The 20,229-nt window shown below is 40.6% G+C and overlaps 1 protein-coding gene across 1 annotated transcript in view; it reads left to right on the top strand.

Annotated features, from left to right (window-relative positions):
• hivep3a (HIVEP zinc finger 3a) overlaps nucleotides 1-20,229 on the top strand; it is a 58,902-nt gene that overhangs the window by 22,856 nt on the left and 15,817 nt on the right. The window contains exons 2-3 of the mRNA XM_079591276.1: nucleotides 10,362-14,491; nucleotides 14,988-15,127. Coding sequence (XP_079447402.1) covers nucleotides 10,727-14,491; nucleotides 14,988-15,127 — 3,905 coding nt within the window. The 5' untranslated portion in view covers nucleotides 10,362-10,726. The remainder of the gene's footprint in view (nucleotides 1-10,361; nucleotides 14,492-14,987; nucleotides 15,128-20,229) is intronic.

The following is a 20,229-nucleotide window of genomic DNA, read 5'->3' as shown; positions in this document are numbered from 1 at the left end:
AAGAGATTAAACTTCACGTTGGCACATTGCACACAGAAATCATCAGTTTTTATGTCATCCAATCACCCCATCATCCCATCATATTGGGGCATCCCTGGTTACACGCTCATAACCCACATATTTCCTGGAAAGAGGGTGAAATCATACATTGGGATGCTTCATGCCAGAACCGCTGCCTGACTCCTGTGACTCGCATATCGCTTCAAGAGACGAAAAATGAGCCCTCGAATCCCAGCAGTCCAACTCACCGATTACCTAGGGTGAATCACGTTCCTTTGCAAAACACAGAGCCTGAATCCTCAGCTAACAAAGAACCTAACATACCTGCTGTATACACAGACCTTCTAAAAGCCTTTAGCAAGAAGAAGGCGTCCCAGCTCCCCGAACATCGCCCTACTGACTGTGCCATAGACCTCCTTCCGGGTGCTTCTCCGTCTCGTGGACGGATATTTCCTCTATCCCAACCTGAATCCGAAGCCATGAAGAACTACATCCATGAGGAATTATCCAAAGGTTTCATCAGACCCTCAACTTCCCCTGCTGCCACTGGGTTTTTCTTTGTCAAGAAGAAGGACGGTGGTCTACGACCCTGCATTGACTACCGGGCATTAAATGATATCACAGTCAAGTACCGCTACCCCCTACCACTCGTGCCCGCGGCACTCGAACAACTCCGCAAAGCCCAGTATTTCACTAAACTGGACTTACGCAACGCCTATAATCTGATCCGTATTCGTGAGGGGGACGAGTGGAAGACGGCGTTTTCCACCACTAGTGGGCACTACGAATATCTGGTCATGCCTTTCGGTTTATCCAACAGTCCTTCCGTGTTTCAATCCTTTATGAACGACGTCTTCCGAGACATGCTGGACAAATGGGTGATCGTTTACATTGACGACATTCTAATTTATTCCAATTCCATGGAGGAACACATTCAACAGGTCAGGCTGGTCCTTGAACGACTCATACAACATCAACTCTACGCCAAAGCTGAGAAATGTGAATTTCATCAGACAAGAACGCCCTTCTTGGGTTACATTATCGGTAAGGAAGGGGTCACTATGGACGAAAGAAAGGTAAAAGGAGTTCTGGACTGGCCGCTACCTCAAACCCTTAAAGAATTACAACGTTTCCTGGGGTGTTTCTCTTTTAGTACGAGAAAAACACTTATACAAACAACATTTATGTCAATGCTGGATTATGGTGATATTTTATAAATCTTCTTTGAAAATGCTGGATTCAGTATATCATGCAGCACTAAGATTTGTAACTAATTCCAATTTCCGTACTCATCATTGTAGCTTGTATGAGAGTGTTGGTTGGCCATCTCTGCATAATCGCAGGCTAGAGCACTGGTATATTTTTCTTTTTAAGGCCATACTTTGTAAACTGCCTCCTCACTTGTGCTCTCTTCTGACTCTTAAAGTCACTACCAGGAAATGTAATCTTAGATCATATGGGCAAATCATGTATGATATCCCACGAACACAAACTGTCTTCGGTGAAAGTGCCTTTAAAGTTTTTGCACCTTTTTCCTGGTATAAATTGCAAAATCAGCTAAAATTTTACTGTTTACCGACAATGACACAATTTAAAATGAGGATAAAGGACTATTTGAGTACTAAATGCACATGTGCTGTTACTGAGCGCTGCTGGTGATTATGTTGAGATTATGTTAAATTGCCAAAATGTATTTTTTTGTTAAATGTTTGTATATGTATTTTTAGTATGGAACTATTATTCTGCTGTCTTGGCCAGGACTCCCTTGAAAAAGAGATTTTGAATCTCAATGGGATTATTTCCTGGTAAAATAAAGGTAAATAAATAAATGAATGAATTCAAATCTGCATTTGTGCGTTTGCTAGCGCTGAGCCAGAGACAGACACGCTTAGCGCTCTCATATATCACAACTATTCCGTGTTTTCAACCACAGAAGGTTTATTTTAGGTTTCAAACATTTAAATACACCAAAGCTAATTTGGGTGGGTTTCTCCCATCCCCATACAATGTCACTTCCGACAAATCCGCCATTATAATAGCAATTCACCATGGAACAAGCGCGCCTGCTCTTAAAGGGAATGTGAGAAGACGCTCTGATTGGTTTATTTCACGTTACGCCCAAACCACACCTATGAATAATGAAGCTACTTCAGACCAACCCATTTTAGATGTGCGGGATCCGCACTTTCGGAACTTGCATTTTGCGTTTCAGATCGTTAAAATAGAGGATGCAGTTACGGTTAGTCAAAGTTAGTCAAAGACTAGTTTGCTAATCCATTTCAATTTTCTTTTTACTTGAGTGATGCAGAGCATTTCTGAATGAAAACAAAATGTTCAATGATAAAATAATGTAGATTTTGACTTGATTTTGTCCATGTTCTGCCGGGAATTGACTGGATTGTGAAAAGTGTGCAGTACATACTGAAGCCAGTCCTGAATGCAGTTAGATTGCAGAGCCTACATGACGTCAGTGGAAAAGCAAATTGATTTCTTAGGCAACAAGCAATAAATTGCTCTATATAATACCAGGTGACGTGTTAAGAAAGTAAACATGGTCAATTTTGATCCCCCCTCACCCCTACCTGAAAATATATGACACATTTTGGCCTTGATAAGTGGTATCTGCCTCCTCACGCATAGAACATCTTTACTGTCCATTCACCGTACATGAAGCATAATCTCACCTCCCCTTTGCCTCACGGTTACCGTGCTAGACTACGGCAGCTCATTCATACATTCAGCCTCTCTCTCTCACTGGCTCTCTCGCTATGACTCACTCGCTCTCAGCCTCGTAGCCTTCACTCAAAGCCTGACTGCTCACACATATTAGCAGGGCTGAAGAGGAGACATGCAGCTTCCAGGTAAAAAACAAAACAATGATGATTACTAGTCTAATCTGCTTGATTACCAGATTTCACTCACATCCACTTCTGCAGAGCTCACATTTACAGGATCTTGATGCTGCTTATCTTAAAGGGATCTCAGCTATTTGTATAGTTCGTATTATGTGTTATGCTGAATTGTGAGAGTCATATGTCCGGTTGTACAGTATGTACCAACTGACGTTGAGTTTGGAAGGCTGTGTGCTGCCTGCGGGTGTGTGTGTGTGTGTGTGTGTGTGTGTGTGTGTGTGTGTGTGTGTGTGTGTGTGTGTGTGTGTGTGTGTGTGTGTGTGTGTGTGTGTGTGTGTGTTTCAAACGACTACCAGTACAGAAGGCAAGCAAAGAGAGAATGAATGGACTGACTGTACTGCGTATGTGTCCTCCTCTACGCTGCTGCCGTATGAATGAGACTCGGGGCGGATGGATGCCGGGGGTGGCCCAGGGCTCTTTCACTGGAGGGAGGGGAAATTTAAATCCTGGGAGATGGATGTGAATACTCTAGGTGAAGTCATTGGGATTGGGCTGATTGTTTGCTAATGATAAGCATAAGGTGTACAGAAGAGACTTGGAAGAATAAATGCATAGGAAAGCCTAATGCTCGCTTATCTGGAATGCCTGACACAGGTCTTTTGTGCATCAACAGATTCAGATTGACTGCCGAGCATATATGCTTTGTGTAGTTTATCTATGTCTGCATGAGTAATGTGAAGTTATAGAGAGATTTCATTATTAGCATGCAGTAACTGCAGACAGAACAAATGTTGCTCTGATATCTCAGAATTTATCCAATATTGTTAAAATATGCTTTTTATCTGTCTTGATCGTTTTAACTTATAGTGATAATGTTTGTGAACATTTTTAAAGCTTTATTTCTCACTTAATAGAGCCACAATAGTGCCATAGCTTTGCTAATTTTGGGATGATAATTTATATTTAATTTCAAATGAAAGAAATCCTATTATTATTATTAGGGGCCAAGCACTGAAGGTGCGGGCACCTATTGTATCTGTTCCGGTTCTTCTTCTTCTTCTTTTTCTTCCGACTGGGCGTCTATGGCAGCCCATAGAAGCGTATGCGGGAAAGTTGTTTTGGTTTGACATTCTGACAGAGGACATTCCCAACATCAAATACACCAATTTTGGTGTTTCTAACTCATTCCCTCTAGCGCCACCACCTGTCCAAAGTTTCAGAAATTGTATGCTAATAACTTTTGAACCGTAAGGCCTATCAACAAAATTATTTTTTCCTCTGATTCCTGAGCTCACGACGATTCGATTGCACCCTATGACGTCATTTTCCGTCATAACAGTTTTCCCGCCATTTTGAATTTTCCAAAAAACCTACTTTTTCGAACTCCTCCTAGGCCGTTGCTCCGAATTTCACGAAAATTGAACCAGATCAACTCCAGACCATGACGACAAAAAGTTATGGAATTCAAGTTGATTCGAATTACCGTTCTCGAATACCGCGCAAATAAATTTTACGTAGCGCTTGCAAAAACAGACGTAAGGCCGTATCTCCACAACGCTTTATTGGATTCAGACCAAATTTGGTACATGTCATCACAAGCATGACCTGAGGCTACATGCTGCGTTTCGGCGCAGCGCCACCTACTGGTCCGGAGATATGAAGAATTTATATTTTTGCTTATAACTTCTGAACGGTTTGTCCAAAAATCACAAAAGTGGTCTCGTTAGATTCAGGGCATCGTGCTGAGTCGACTGATATCCAATTTTCCCATATCGGCCATTTTGGCTGTCGGCCATTTTGAATTATGTGCTAAAATGCTGTATTTTATGAACGCATGAACGTATCGTTACGAAACTCAGTATGGGTCATCAGTACAACGCCCTAAAAGTACTCAAAAATTTATGAGACAGCGCCACCTTTTGGTCAAAAGTTATAATGAAATTTCCAAAAATGCTAATAACTTTTGAATAAATTTGCCTATAGTAATGACACTGATCTCAATAGATTCCTTGGGTTATGCTGAAAACATAGATACCAATTTTGCCATAGTCAATCAAAGTTCCTGTCCGCCATCTTTATTTTCTTTTAAAACCTACTTTTTCGAACTCCTCCTAGACCGAACGTCCGATTTTCACCAAAATCGGATCGTGTCATCTCCAGACTGTGCCGAGTAAAAGTTATGGATTTCGTGTCGATAGACAAAACCGTTTTCGTATACCGCAGTGGCAAAGTTGAGGCATGATGCCAAAATGACTATTCAGGCTTTATATCTGCAATGCCTTGACATATTGACACCAAACTTTGTATGTGTCATTGTCACTTCACTCTGACCACATCACATCAGTTTCGTAACTGCGCCACCTATTGGTCGAAAGTGATAATCATATTTTTAGTTATTGTATGTGATTTTTCAACCATTTTGCCAAAATTCATCTTCAAATGTCTTTAATTGCTCCTTGCTGCAGTGGGTCTCACACTCCCAGCCACTTTGGCATGTCTTGTCGTCTTGCTTGCGCTTGGCCCCGGTGATTGCTGCTTGCAGCTATATTTTATTATTATTATTGCATTCATCTTTTGAAATTGAATTGGACATTTGTTTTATTTTATTATTTAAAGGAAACAGTGAAAAGTTGTTTTTCCTTGTCCATCACCTCCTGTCTTGAGAGATGGGGATTTTTGGAGGGAAGGGGGGCACCTTGGCTTGTCAGGCGCTCACTCTGTACTCAGGGAGGATGCTGGGAGATAAATTTAGCCCTCCAGCTTTGCTTCCATCTGCCATTGCATGGTTTAGGGCAGTTGCTATAGGAACCACCATGGGTGCCCATTAGTGAGCGAAAGGGAATTTTGGCGAGGTTTCTTAAACGTATTTAAACAACATATTTTAGATTTGGTTAAGTACAGTGTAAAGCTTCTGTTTTGTGTGGCTGGGGTTTTAACAGAGTGGATGAAGCTTTATTCCCCGTTTCTAACCATCTGAGCCTGGCAGGGTTATGCTGTTGTTTGGTAAGACTCATCACTGACCTTGTTATAAAATATCTTAAAATGCTCACAGGTGCCCAGTGACCATACACAGTGCAGCTGGATGATTCTCTTTGTCACATACAGAATTGAATGTTTTCATGTTCTCATGGCTTCAGTATAAACATTGCCCATAGTTCTTCCCTTTTGCTGGCACAATCCCTTTAAGTATACTTTTTTGTCTGCGGTCTAGGAGAACATCATGCTTTTGACTTGATTACCTGCACAGATTTTATGAGTTCACCTCAAAAGACTTCATTGTGTGTTTCAAGTTAAATTCTAATTAGGGCTGAATGATTTTGGAAAATAATCTAATATATAATCTTTATAATATTTTTTTTACCAATATTGCAATTGTAATTTAATATGCGATTATTGTTTAAAGGTCCCATGGCATGAAAATTTCACTTTATGAGTCCCCCAGTGGCTAGAAATTTTGATAGGTGTAAACCAATCCTGCTCCGATTTTGAGAAAATGAAAGCCCAGACGGGCGAATCTGGAATCTTCCCTATATGTCGTCATACGGGGAAAGGTTACCTCCCCTTTCTCTGCTCTACCCGCAAAGAGAATTTGGCCCGCCCATGAGAAAATGAGCAACGCGAGCGCGATATTGTTTTTTCCTCGAGAGACATCAGGCTTGCAAACGAGCGAAGCATTGCAGTTGTGTTTGGATGTACAAATGAACACAAACGTTTTTTTTTTTTTTTTTAGTTCCTTAATCCGAGCCTCTGAAGAACCAGTGGGTAATGTGAATTTCTGATGTGTAATTGTTCAAGTTCAGACAGATAATTTTTCTCTCAAAATCGCTCAATACAGTAAATCAAGCCAGTGACTAAAAAATCAATTTCACATAATTTATCTTAGTAGGATGAAAATAATCTTATTTAAACTGTGATTAAAATATATACAAGCGATCACAGAACAATCCCTTTCCAATCGCCCAAGCTGTCAATCACACAGCGCGAGTTTATCTGAACACTTGCCAAAACTCTTTATGAAATCAATGACGCTGTTACACTGCACAATGAAGCTTTTACTGTATTTACCTCATGCACCTGAGACACGTCTCTCTGTAGGCAAGGGTGTGGTGAGCTGGTACCTGCTTACCTCACGCAGTACCACAACATCCAATAGGAAAATTCAACTGCAGTAGCCAGTGTTCAACCTGAAGAGGGCAGCACTCAGACGTTTTTACACCATATACTATAGAATTAAAACACTTTATACCCAAATGTCAACAAATTTACTTGAATCAATAAACAGCATTAATAAAGCCCCAGTCTTACATTAACTAAAAAAAGTTGTTTTATTGTTTAGTTGCCCTTTAAGCTCTTTGACTTCTGTATTATTCAACAAAGACAAGCAATAAATCATTGTACAGTAGGGATGGGCATCTTTAGGCACCTCATGATCCAATTCCTAAACCGATTCTTGATCTACTTTTCTTATTAATTAATCATATTAATACAACTTAAAATCTTTTTTTTTATTGCATATGTAATTATAAGTACTTTTAAACATAATTACGCATTAAAATTAAAATAAATTAAAACAAGGTTAAGAATTTTAAATAGGCTAAACTAGTATAGCTTCAAAACAAAAGCCAGTAAATAACAATGAGGAACAAAAAAATATTACAAGCATAAACAAAGAGTGCTTTCAGTAGGCTATTTAAGAGTAGGCTATCTGAACGTTTTCCATTCAAGAGCTGTGAGTGATTTTTTTTATCAGTTTAGATCCGATAAGCTGCATTCACACTAATGCATATATCTCTTTTGAAATATGAGATGTGGTTTGTCCAGTCTTAATCCCTTACGATAACTGACTGTGTTTACATTCATTTCATAAAAGCATTTTGAGATGCAAGTACAGTGCTTAGCATAAGTGAACACACCCATGCTAAAGTTGACAAAAAAGAGGAATAAAAAATAATATTTAGGAAAATTATCTTAATGCCTTAATTAAAAAAAAATAGGAAAACTCCAAGCTTTTCAGGACGCCAATTTTTTGTGTGAATGAATAATGTATCGTAAATAAATAATTGTTCTTCCTTAAAATACAGGGTGCATAAGTCAGGACACCCCTATGTTAAATTCCCATAGAGGCAGGCATAATTTTATTTTTAAAGGCCAGTTATTTCATGGATCCAGGATACTATGCATCCTGATAAAGTTCCCTTGGCCTTTGGAATTAAAATAGCCCCACATCACATACCCTTCACCATACCAAGAGATTGGCATGGGGTACTTTTCATAAGATCATCTCTCAATACAAATCAAACCAGCTATTAGACTAACTGAAAAAAAAACATGCCAATCTCTAGGTATGGTGAAGGGTATGTGATGTGTGGGGCTATTTTAATTCCAAAGGCCAATATTTTAATATCCTGGATCCATGAAATAACTGTCTTTTAAAAATAAAAATCTGCCATTAAGATCAGTTTCCAAAAGATGATTTTTTATTCCTTTTTTTAGTCAACTTTCGCATGGGTGTGTTCACTTATGCTAAGCACTGTATACATTTAACCACAAATTGAAAGCCTTCTGTCAGTGAGTTTCATGTTTTAATATATTAGCCCACTGCATTCCAAAAGACATAAATTATGCCTTCATAGAGCATTTGTAAGGAAAATACTGGCGGCCGAGACCACTCATTACAAGAGTAACACAAGTTTCTCACAGCGCATATCCTGTGCAATGAAGCTTGCGAATGTCATTGTAATTCGCTTCAACCTTTCCGAACTTTATGAAAGATTATTTTACAGAAGGTTTGAGTGGTGTGTGTGTGTGAGGAATTATAATAAGCAAGCATAATATGGGTGTTTCTAAAGCACACGCAGCGTCATCACGCATCTGTGTTTAAAAACTAAGCTCAGAATCGATTCTGAAATTCTCTGAATCGGTCCAGAATCGTTGGAGAGAGAATTTATAACACAATATCACATAAATTAAACATAAACTGTTCTTTCCTGTAGGCCAGGCCTATATACGTAGCGTGCAATGTTTATGCTTCCTCTGCAGACTGCTTTACTCTCACGTGTCACGTGACCAGTCTAATCGCAGACTTTGCAGTAAAAAAAACGTGTTTCATCATATTATCGCAAATGCAATTAATCTTTCAGCCATAATTCTAATTATGTCTCTTAATCAAGAACATATTTGGAAAAACATCTAAGAGAAGACAGATCAGTCTCTCTTGTAGAAGCAATATGTGTAGTTTGAATACAGAATTGTGTAACAGTTATAGAACTGTTTTTGAGCTAAAATGAGTCATTATGATGTGCCACTGCAGTCTGTGTTTCAAGGTCGCCAGTATTTTTGAGTGGGAGAACAGAACAGGTGGTTCTAGAGAGATGAATGCTTGCTTGACTCACATCCAAGTCCAGACAACCACCATGTTTTAGGCCTCCTACACTATCCGTCCGACCTACATATACTCATCAAACCTAACAAAGCATGAGCCACAGAATGACATGTGCATACTGTACAACCCAGACAGTTTTACTTTTTTTACATTTTCTGATTGTTTAATTTATTTTATTTTGTTGAAGTCTTCAAATCACAGTGCCCTTTTGTTAAAACAGAGATATATTTAGTATTTCAATGCTATCAGTTAATTTTCCATTAATCAAATATTTTGGTTAATTAAATATAATTGTCATCTGTCCGATTATCTACTTTCCACAATACAGCATTCTTAATTCATACACTCATCAATATGTTCTGTTTTTACTATAATTGGAAGTCTGATCACTTAGAGTTGGATTCACACAAGCATTGTGCTGGAATGTATAATTGGCAGGGATTTTGATATGTACCAGCAGGATCTCCTGTGATTCCACACCTAACCGCCCCCTAAAGCAAAGCGTGGGTGCCAATACCAGCTGGTCAGTGAGTGGGATGCCTGATTCCTTATTGTGTTCTAGTGAAAGTAGTGTCAGAGTCAGTGAGTTCTGTCCGAAATTGTGCTTTTGTTAAGAATACCAAAGAACCTGTAGTATTACTCTTTTTTATATGCACATACATGTACACAGACACTTTAGTGTTACTTTTAGTCCAGTTAGACAGATTTTATTTAACCAATTTACTTGTAAACAGTCAACGCGAACAAATGTTTGTTAATAGCTAGAAAAATGTTAGCTACGATCCCATTAGATGTAGTTCATTAAGTGATTTAGTAATTTCTAAAGTTTTGGTACTTTGGTACCAAGTCAACTAAATTAAAAACAGAAAAAGTAACATGCCAGTCTTTCTGCAGTATTGGAAATAGCAAGTACAAACGTTGATCGATAACTTCGATCTGTCTGACTGTCAGGCTACTGCTTTCAAATGCTCACATAATGTATTTTGTGTGCATGCTCTGTGTGGTCTGGAGGCTTTGAGTATTGCTACACACATGAATATAGGGTGTATTGTGTATGATATTCTATCAGCAATTATAATGTAGAATTGACAATCAGACTAATTCTGTTGCCTTCTGGTATTTCCCAGAATTTGAATCTTTGAAGTGGATCATCATCTGAACCAGGCAGAACATAACAAACATCTGCAGAACACAGGGACTTGAGAACCAGACAGGGCACTCATGGAAAAACATTGTTGCCATGGATTTCCAAGGACAAGAAAGGACAAGAAACAGAAGAGGCAGAATTATCTGTAACTGAAAAAGTTGTAGTGGTATTCCATAAAATCAATTTGATGAAGCTCTTCTCACATCAAGCAATGATGTATACAGAATGTTACAGTTGTGGCGATCCATGCATATGTTGAATGAAACAATGTATGTCTGAATTAATTAAATTAATTGGTCATTCGTAGTCTGGAATAAACAGTACTTCAGGCTTTCATCTAATTTTATGGAGGCCTTGCATAGCCAGTTGACCACAGGGGAGCAATCTGGAGGTTTAGAAAAGCAGAATGAGACTCCAGTGGACAGCCCCCAGCCACATTCAGTCCCACAGTATCATGGACAGAACAAGGTTGGCACCCAGCAGCATCATGCACAACAGCAAAAACGTATTAATCCTGAGAGAAAGCGTCTCAGATTACAGAAGAAAACTGCTCAGGAAACAGACAATGTTGAAGAGGGAAAGCCACCAAGGGCATCTGGTAGTTCTGAATATCTTGATGATAACATGAGGCAGCCTAGTGAAATGCCATCTGGAGCTTCATCCTCAGCAGTATCAGCTATACCATCCTGTTCCATGGATGAGGCCCTGGAAGGTACACCTCGACAAAAACGTGAGCGTAAACCTCAAAAGCCCGGAAAGTATGTGTGCTCATACTGTGGTCGTGCTTGTGCCAAGCCCAGTGTGCTTCAGAAACATATTCGTTCTCACACTGGAGAGAGACCTTACCCATGTGCACCATGTGGGTTCTCCTTCAAGACTAAAAGTAACCTGTACAAGCACAGAAAATCACATACTCATAGGGTGAAAGCTGGTCTGACTGCAGACAGGGAAGGACCCAGTATAAGTTGTTCAGAGGAGCCAGTTACAGAATCAGAAGATGAAAGCAAACCATCTTCCTTTTTAGAAAAACAAAGGATGTCCATTCAAAAGCAAAATACCACAGAAAAGTGCTCTGATAAACAAGGTACAGAAGATTCTCATGCAGTTAAAAGGAGACTTGCAATGAGACTTAGCAGAGGAAGACGTACACCTATAGGATCATCTGATGAAACATCCTCATCATTTGGTCTAAGTAGCAAAGGTAGCACAGAGTCAGGATATTTCTCTCGATCTGAGAGCACGGAAGTCTCTCAAGATAGCCCACCAAACACAAGTGCCAAAAGCTATGCAGAGGTCATTCTTGGAAAGTTTGGTCGTCTTGGTCAATTACAAAGGACTGCCCATCAGCAACATGCCCATCCTGCTGGGCAAGAAAGTAAAAGAATTCCTTTCTCTGTGCCAAAAAAGCAAGTTATTGACCACATAACAAAACTCATCACCATCAATGAGGCTGTGGTAGACACCAGTAAGATTGACAGTGTCAAACCAAGAAGGTTCTCACTCTCTAGGAGAAGCAGCACAGAACTGAAGCCAGCCTCTTCTAAAGAGCCTTTCCTTCACAGTCCAAAAGAAATAGATGTGAGTACAAAAAGCAGTGGTTCAATTACTCTTGGTGTACCTTGTGAGAAATTTCAGCACCATTCTCTCAGTTTGGAACAAACTGACGCAACATCAACTGCTCCTCTTCTGAGAAGTCACTCCATGCCCTCAGATGCAAGCGTTAGTGATGTGTCTGAAAATTCTCTTAGTCTTCGCCTTAGCCAATCCTTTGATGACCAGCAACCAGTTCAGAATCGGCGTCATGGTATGCTAAGACGACAGCCTGCCATTGAATTGCCCATCGGTGCTGAAATTACCATAGACGAACATCCCTATTCCAGCTCATCATTTCATCCCTCAGTTCCTGCAGTGCCTGATCCCAGCCAGAAACAAGAACCACTTGAGTGTGATGCATGTGGCATAGTTTTTAATGACTGGGAGAGATATCAAACACACTGCATGGTTCATATTTCTCAACAAACTGAAATTCCAGTCTGTCAAGTGGAAGAACACACAAGATCATTCACAACTCGTTCTGGTGCTTTTGCATTTAGAAAAAGAAGAAAAGAAGAGAGTATAGAACTTGACGATCCTTCTTTACCTTCGGTTTCTTATATATCACGCAAAGGATATACGCCATCTTGTGAACAGCATATTAAAGGGACCATTGAATTAGGTCAAGAACATGGCACAGAATATGCTTTGAAAGGAATATCTGTCATACAGCATACTAGTTCATTTGAGAAACATGATAGTACTTTAAAAAACCCTGGACCAGATGAGGTCTGTCACCCTCATGATGTCTCCCATTGTTCTCCTTGCTCACAATCAAAAGAGCAGTCAACTAAACCATACTTCCGTAAACTTGTACGACAACACAATGTCCAAGTGCCAGAGATTCTGGTCACTGAAGATTCAAACACCAACACATTGGCAGTATCACCCCCTCCAACTGTACCTAAAATCAAGGACGCTGAAAAGGTCAGTGAGTTCCAATGGCCCCAAAGAAGTCCAACTTTAGCCCAACTTCCAATTGAGAAGTTACCACCTAAAAAGAAACGTCTCCGTCTTGCAGAAGCTGCTCAGTCATCAGGGGACTCAAGCTTTGAATCAATGTCCCTGCCTCACAGTCCAAGTCAAGACAGTTGTGTATCTCACACCTCCAGTCGATCAACTTCATTTGAAGAGGCTTGCAAAGCTGATGCAGATATGACACCAACTAGGAGATCAAGAGCCACTCATACTTTGACAATTCCCACAAATTCTCACAGAGAAATGAGGCGCTCTGCATCTGAGCAGGCACCCCATGTTCCTCAACATGTTAACCTTATTAAGGAAACTCGCAGTAAGTCTTTTGACTACAGCAGTTTGTCTCCAGACCGGACCCCTGCAGGATGGAGAGAAAGACGGAAATGCCTTCTAATGAGGCATAGTGCAGTGAGGGAACCTGAGGAGGAGGATCAATCTTCTAAAGTCTTTAACACCAGTTCTCAAACTCAAAGGACTAGCACATCACCTAGCCATAGTCCAGCAATCTCTTACAGTGCAACCACCACCCATCTTCTGTCTTTAAGCAATACTGTAAACACATTTAGTGAGAAGCAGATAATGCAATCACAGGATGTTTTATCAGAGAATACCCTGCAGAATGCATTGCAGTTGACCCCATTGATTCATACTGACCAGCCCACAACAATGGGAAGTCTTCTTTGTCCAAGGGGTGCTGCCAGAGCGCATTATTCTTCAATGTCGACAGGACTCAAGCTTGAAATTCCAATGGAGAATGACTTGTTGAATTCTGATACAAGGGTCAACCAACCATACCTCACTCATTATCGCCACCATCGGAATCTTGGTTTTGATGTTACTTCAAACTTAGAACTACTGAGACCTTTACCAGCCCAGATAATTCCAGTCCGTCTTAATTCACACCTTCCACACCAATCAGGCTCTATTTATACTACAGTTTCACAAACATTTGCCTCAAGGCCTCAGGAACCTTGCTGCTCTGGAGTCAAGTCAGTTCAAGAGGCCTCAAAGTTCGAAATCATGGACCAACAATCAATATCTGATGGATCCAAATCAGTAAGTGCTGGAGCAACCAAACGCGTGCTATCCCCGACAAGCAGTGAGGAGCTCAGCCCAGAAAGTGAGCAACAGCAGAAACGTGTGAAAGAGGAGGAGAAAAACCAGGAAAATGAAAGGGGAAATGATGAAGTTTTGATTGAATGCAAGGATGAAAAACTGGGTGAGCAAAGTATCATCTTACCAACAGAACACAAAGAACCACCATTTCTGACTCTTAACACTAACCTTACTTTTACCTGGTGCTATCTAAACTACATAAAGCCCAATCCATCTATACAGAGTGAACAACAAAACTCAGTCTATTCTTCATGGTGTACAAGTAACCGCAATCCAAACCCTCCTGGCCTGACAAGCAAGGAAATGCTAGCCCTGTTGCACTGCAGGCAGAGACCAGAACCTCTCATCTACACCATGGCAGCCATGTCACCCCCTCTGGACAGGAAACAAGAGACACCCGAGTCCCAAAATCCTAACGTGACTGAGGTAAATGTAACAACTCTTGCATTCATCACGTCAATTATTTCTGCCCTGTTTGGAAAATCAGCTTAATCTTGTAACTGTGTTTTAGAACATGGTAGCTGGTTTCTAGCTGCTCCAAGCTGGGCATTAGTTGGTTTACCAGCTACCATGTTCCCAAAACAGCTTGTCCACTTTAAACTTAATTTTTCAGTTGGGAGAATAACTGTTATGCTTGCTGACATTGATATTATTAAATTGAGGCAGTATGTTTTTTTTTAGCCCAGTACTTTAAAAGGCATTTGAGGGTTTAAGTAATACAAAAGGTAAGTTACTTACAGTTCCCACTCCACAGTTTTAAAATGTGATTAAACTTAATCTTCACAAGACAATTTACTTATAAAAAGTATACAAAGTCAACTTAAAATGTTGAATGAGACCCCCCCCCCCCCCCCCCCATCTCTGTCTCCCTGGGCTCCTGGAATAGGGTTGGTGAACTTGCCCGTGTCTCTCTCGAGTGTAGGTACATGCTACTCAGCCCACAGAACCGAAAGAAGCCCAGCAAGCTGAGTTGACAGAGGTAGAAAAGAAAACAGCAGTGGAGAAGGAGGACCAACTATCTACCTCCAAGTACAGCTCACGGGTACAGATTTGTGAGGGAGGGTAAGTCATAATAATGCATAAAACTTGTATTAATGCAACGAAAAGAATGTGTAAAAGCATAATGAATGCTTGACACAATTTGCAGTAAATCTTTCTTACTGTGTTTGCAAGGCAGCATTGTATAAAATAAATATATATTTGTTTATTTTCCTCACATTTTTCTTCAAGAAATTCAGCCTAAACCTGTATATATACCTTTGTAGATACTTTTATTATTCAGTGTAGTCTATGTGCTGTCTAGTTTTGCTTTTGTAAACATTATACTTGTAAAATGTAAAATTAAAGTTAATCAATATTGACTTACATCATTAGCATTTGGCCATTCAAAATGAAACCCAGAGTGGTAATGTCATTGTACAATTTGCATATGTATTTGTGATTCATGTTCTATTTTGCATTTATTTGCATACTTAATTGTGATTGGTCTTCTTTCTTTTCTCTCATGCATTTATTTAAGCATTTATATCTGTATTTACACTTCAAAGATGCTGTCATGTTAGCTGTTGATTCTTGTACGAAGATGTAAGAAAACCAGATGTGTGTGAGCATCATAATAAGCAAGTTATACTCTGCTATACTATTTCATTTGAAAACCAGAAACGAACCTATTACTTTTTTTTACTGCCTTGCAAGCACTGTTTTTTTTTAAAGCAAATGTTATCAGTTTTTAATACTGTCATATATACAGAAGCTATGAATGTCCTCTTCTCCACACCCATCTGAAAGCTAGAATCTTTGTAGTTCCTGCACTGTGCATCCTGCTCATACTGTATGTGTGGTGGCTTTCTGTCACTAGTTTGTCAGTATTTTGAGCAGTGTTGTTCTTGCCCCGCTGCAGGAGATCGGTTGGCTGTCAGAGCCAACACGGACCGTCTGTTACACAGCCCGAGCCAGGAAACTACCTAGCCTGGCGGTCACTTCCTGTGGAACCCCACAGAGTCCCATTTACACCATACTGCATCAATGATTTTGGTCATTGAGCTGAAGGCATATGGAGGTGGCCAAGAGGCAGTAGAGTCACATTTTGAGGTGTTTTCAGATTAATGAAAAACAAACATCTAAGAGATTTATGTGGTTTTCAGATTATTATTTGCTTTGATACCCAAATTACCCGAATTATAAGTGGCAACCAAACACAGTTCCAAAACTGATTGTTATACAAAAGTAAATAATATATTTATTGAAAACTGCATAGGCCCAAGAAAAGCCACAATTATTTACATGAACAGCTGAATAGGAAATGTAGGTCACAAATTGTGGTCACGTAATATGCATTCAGAGTTCACCAAAACTTTAACTTTTTTGTTTGCAACTAACTGCAAACCTTCTTTGCATTAGGTTGTGTATCCGTTCTCCCATGCATATGAATAAATGCATAAGAATGATAGACAATGGAAGGTAAAGTCTAGTGTGGCAATTTTAAAGCTGCAGTCGGCAATATTTTTTTGATCATATTCACTGAAACCGAAATGCTCAGACAGAACAACATAAATCAGCCTGTTTTAGAAAAAACCCGCGCTTCTACCTCCACCTAGAGCCTGTTATTTGTTTTGCAAAAAAATACACGGCTCCTGGTTCTTCTGGTCCAATCAGCGCAGGGCTGTGTGAGATCTGACTGTCAATCACAGTTCGTGAACATGCCACAGATCCCCCCTTGCGCACGTTACAATATCTGATGCCCACGCCTGAAGTTCGCAGGTGTGTTGGATTGTACGAAGCGTGATGGCGGAGAGAAAATGTTCTAACAAGCTTCCAATTCCTCGGTTAACAACCAGAGCTAGGAGGTCCAAAACAACCAAGGAAAAGAAAGAGTACTCCATGGTGTTGATTGATGCTGAAGAGACGGGCGCTTTCACAAAGAGATCTCCCAAATCTGGGGCACACACACTGACGAGCACTAACTTGATGGGAGGGTGCTCGTGATAGTGGGGGAGGGGCATGAGAGTTGTAAACATTAAACATTTTGGCTAAGTTCCCTCAATCTGCCAGACTTGACGACTGCAGCTTTAACTGCTTATTTTAACCCTTGTTACAGATGAACCCATATTTAATGTATAATTTGGGCGTAGTTTGATTGGATGCATGGACATGAACATGAGCAACAAAAGACATGTAATGTTTTTTCCAACCAGTTAATAAGCTTATTTATTTTTCTCTTTTACTATGCACAATTAGTAGCTACTTTTACATTGTTTTAATTTACATTTAGCATTTCTCTATCCTGTCAAAACAGACGTGACCTATTTTGGGTCTCGACTAACCAGTTGAAAACCTCTAGTGTAATTCCCAAAGTATACTTTCAAAGTATAATTCAAGCACTTAATGTATGCACACAGCCGAACGCATAAATCCTAAAAAGTTTTGACACAAACACTAGCATATGCGTACAAATGTATATATAGCCTTTCAATGTCTATTTAATTTAATGTCTGTGCTACTTCTCTCCAAAAGTTAAGAGGCATAAAGATGTCTTTGTATCCGTTTAAACTAGTTTAAACGTTTAAAAGTTGTGGGTATCTCGTCTTAACCCCCTCACGCAAGCACTCGTCAACATTGCTGTCTTTTGTTGTTGCCATCATTAGTAGTTTGTTGTTGTTCCACCATTACAAGTACAGAGTTTGAATAATTGGGCTGTGTTGATGACAAAATGTAAGTACTTTAAGTACATAAAGCACATAAAAACCAAATACTTTCGTCTAAGCCCAAATGCGCTGAGTATACTAGCAACACACACACATACTCAAAATTTTCATCTTTGTCTTGTGTCCAGTTGACCATTAAACATGTCATGATGTTTTCTTAACAACATTTGGGAGGAACCCATTCATATTGCCTATCAAATCAGTACAAGAGGAGGCCTACTATATATACATAGCCGACTCACCTATGTTCCTCGACATTTTTCTGCATTTGGACCTGCCCAATTGCAGCTATGTCAGAGATTGAGCTGTTCTCGTCTGATGACGCATCCCTCTTCTCCCGAAATCCTTCGCCGCACTCCACCGAACTAAAAAGCACCCATTCTCCGCCGGGTGCTGCCGCAGAGCCTCCAGCTCCATTGCGCGGATGCCAGCCCATCCGTTCTGTTCTCTACACCCCAAGATGCAGAGCCCTGCTCCTACTGGTGGGACATCCACCATCCTCCTTGCCATCTTCGTACACCCTTGCCCATCCAACTATATCTGCAATCGAGAAATCGACACTGTAGGGATTAAGACATGAATAAAGCACAGTAATATCAATTGTACATCAACCTGCAGACAGTTTGCGCCTCTCCTAAATCCCTTTTACCCTCTAAGGCTGCCAGTAAAGCGAACAAAGACTGCAGGTGCCCAAAGCCGCATCCCGTTCAAACACAGTCTTCCGCCCATGCATTGGGCTGCGCCCCACTCTCCTCCTCCCTCTGCTCAGCCACACATCACGGCTTTCCCCAGCGCTGCACCTAGTACAACAATGCCTGCTCCTCTCAACAAATGCCTTCCCCCTAGCGTGAGGTTGCCTCCACTAGCGGAGCAAGCTCAGCCGTCTCAGCCATTTCATCCTGCCGTCTCAAACCCTCCCCATTGTCCTTTGCCTCCAGCTCCTAGCGCGAGGCGGCCTCCGCTAGTAACACAGGCCCAGATAACATTTCCCTCTCCTCCCTCTGCCTCTATCCTTTTTCCCCTATCAGTGGCCTGCAGCTTCTCCCGCAGACCCTAGTGTGAGGATGACTCCGCTAGTGGCGCAGGCCCAGTCATCAGTCTCAAATTTTCTTTTTTGTCCTTTGCCTACAGCTCCAACCGCGGGCCCTAGTGTGAGGCTGCCTCTGCTACAGGCACAGACCCAGACAGCCTATTTTCCACCCCAGATTTCCTCTTCCATTACCTTCCCCGTTACTAGCCAAGCCCCAGGGGCCTAAGCATGAGACTGCCTCTGCAAACAACCTAGGAGCTTCTCCCTCCTAACTCTCTTCTCCAGGGCTCGTTCATAATTCTCCCTCTTCTCTGCAACACAGATGACCATGCCATCGAACGCCATCGCTTTGGAACCGCCCCCTGATTTAGTCAGGTTCAGACATTGATTTATTCTTCCTACTCTCCCTGCTTCCCCCAATCGAAGCAAGTCACCAAATTGGTTTTGACGATTTTTCAGTTACCTAGAAAAAATTCAGCTTATAGCCCTTCCCGAATCCTTTCATTCTCAGAATTCTGTATTGCTTTCAGTCGATACAGCGGAATAATTTTTGCTGCTTTTCCCCATAGGAGGTGAGAATTGAATTGTTAGCATATGGAGGAACCCACTTTTACACCAATAACAAGCTGTTTTCAGCTAAATGCGCCGTTCAAGTCGCACAATGGAATTAATGCCCCTAGTGGGGTGTGCTGAGACACAGACTTAGACTGTCTGAACATTTCATGTGCAGTATGTAGATCGGTCGCCCATTCCACCATAGCTTGTCCCCAAGTAAACCCCTCAATTCCTCCATGTCCTGATCCAAACCAAAAAAAATCAACCAGTTACATCCCATGCCCAGCAACCACAAACTTCAACTTTTCTGGTACGGATTCCAGAAGAAGACCCTCAGCTTTTTCTTTCAGCAGACAGGTCTGCAATAACATTAATACAGGGAGATGTACAAGATATCTTTTTTTAAATAGCTTGTTGACTCCTGAAAATATTTTCCGTTTGTCTACTGAATTGTCTTGCCACAATAATCCTGACTTTACTAATTATTTGCAGTATGGTCTCGAGCATGGTTTTGAACCCAGAGTAGAAAGCCTTCCCTCACAAAATATTATTTGTGATAATCTTCAATCCGCACTCATAGAACCTGACACAGTAGACAACCTGATCAGTAAGGAAGTTAATTCAGGCTTCATGATCGACCCTTTTTATGTTCCTCCCTATATGTTCCAGCCCCATTTGAGTGGCTACTAGACCATTTTCTGGTAAAAAAAAAAGATTAATAATCACCCTTTCAGCACTTCATAAATTTCCCGTTCCAAAGCATAAACTGCTTATCCCACTTGATGAATTTTCCCTTCACCATCACAACAATGATCAAGCAAAAAAAAAAATTAAAAACACTGGTCGTGGAGCTTGGCTTGTAAAGTTGACATCAC

Source organism: Phoxinus phoxinus, assembly GCF_949152265.1.
Source record: "Phoxinus phoxinus genome assembly, chromosome: 19".
Classification (NCBI taxonomy): Eukaryota; Metazoa; Chordata; class Actinopteri; order Cypriniformes; family Leuciscidae; genus Phoxinus; species Phoxinus phoxinus.
Note: the sequence above shows the minus strand (reverse complement) of the source record. Positions and strands in the feature narration are given on the sequence as shown.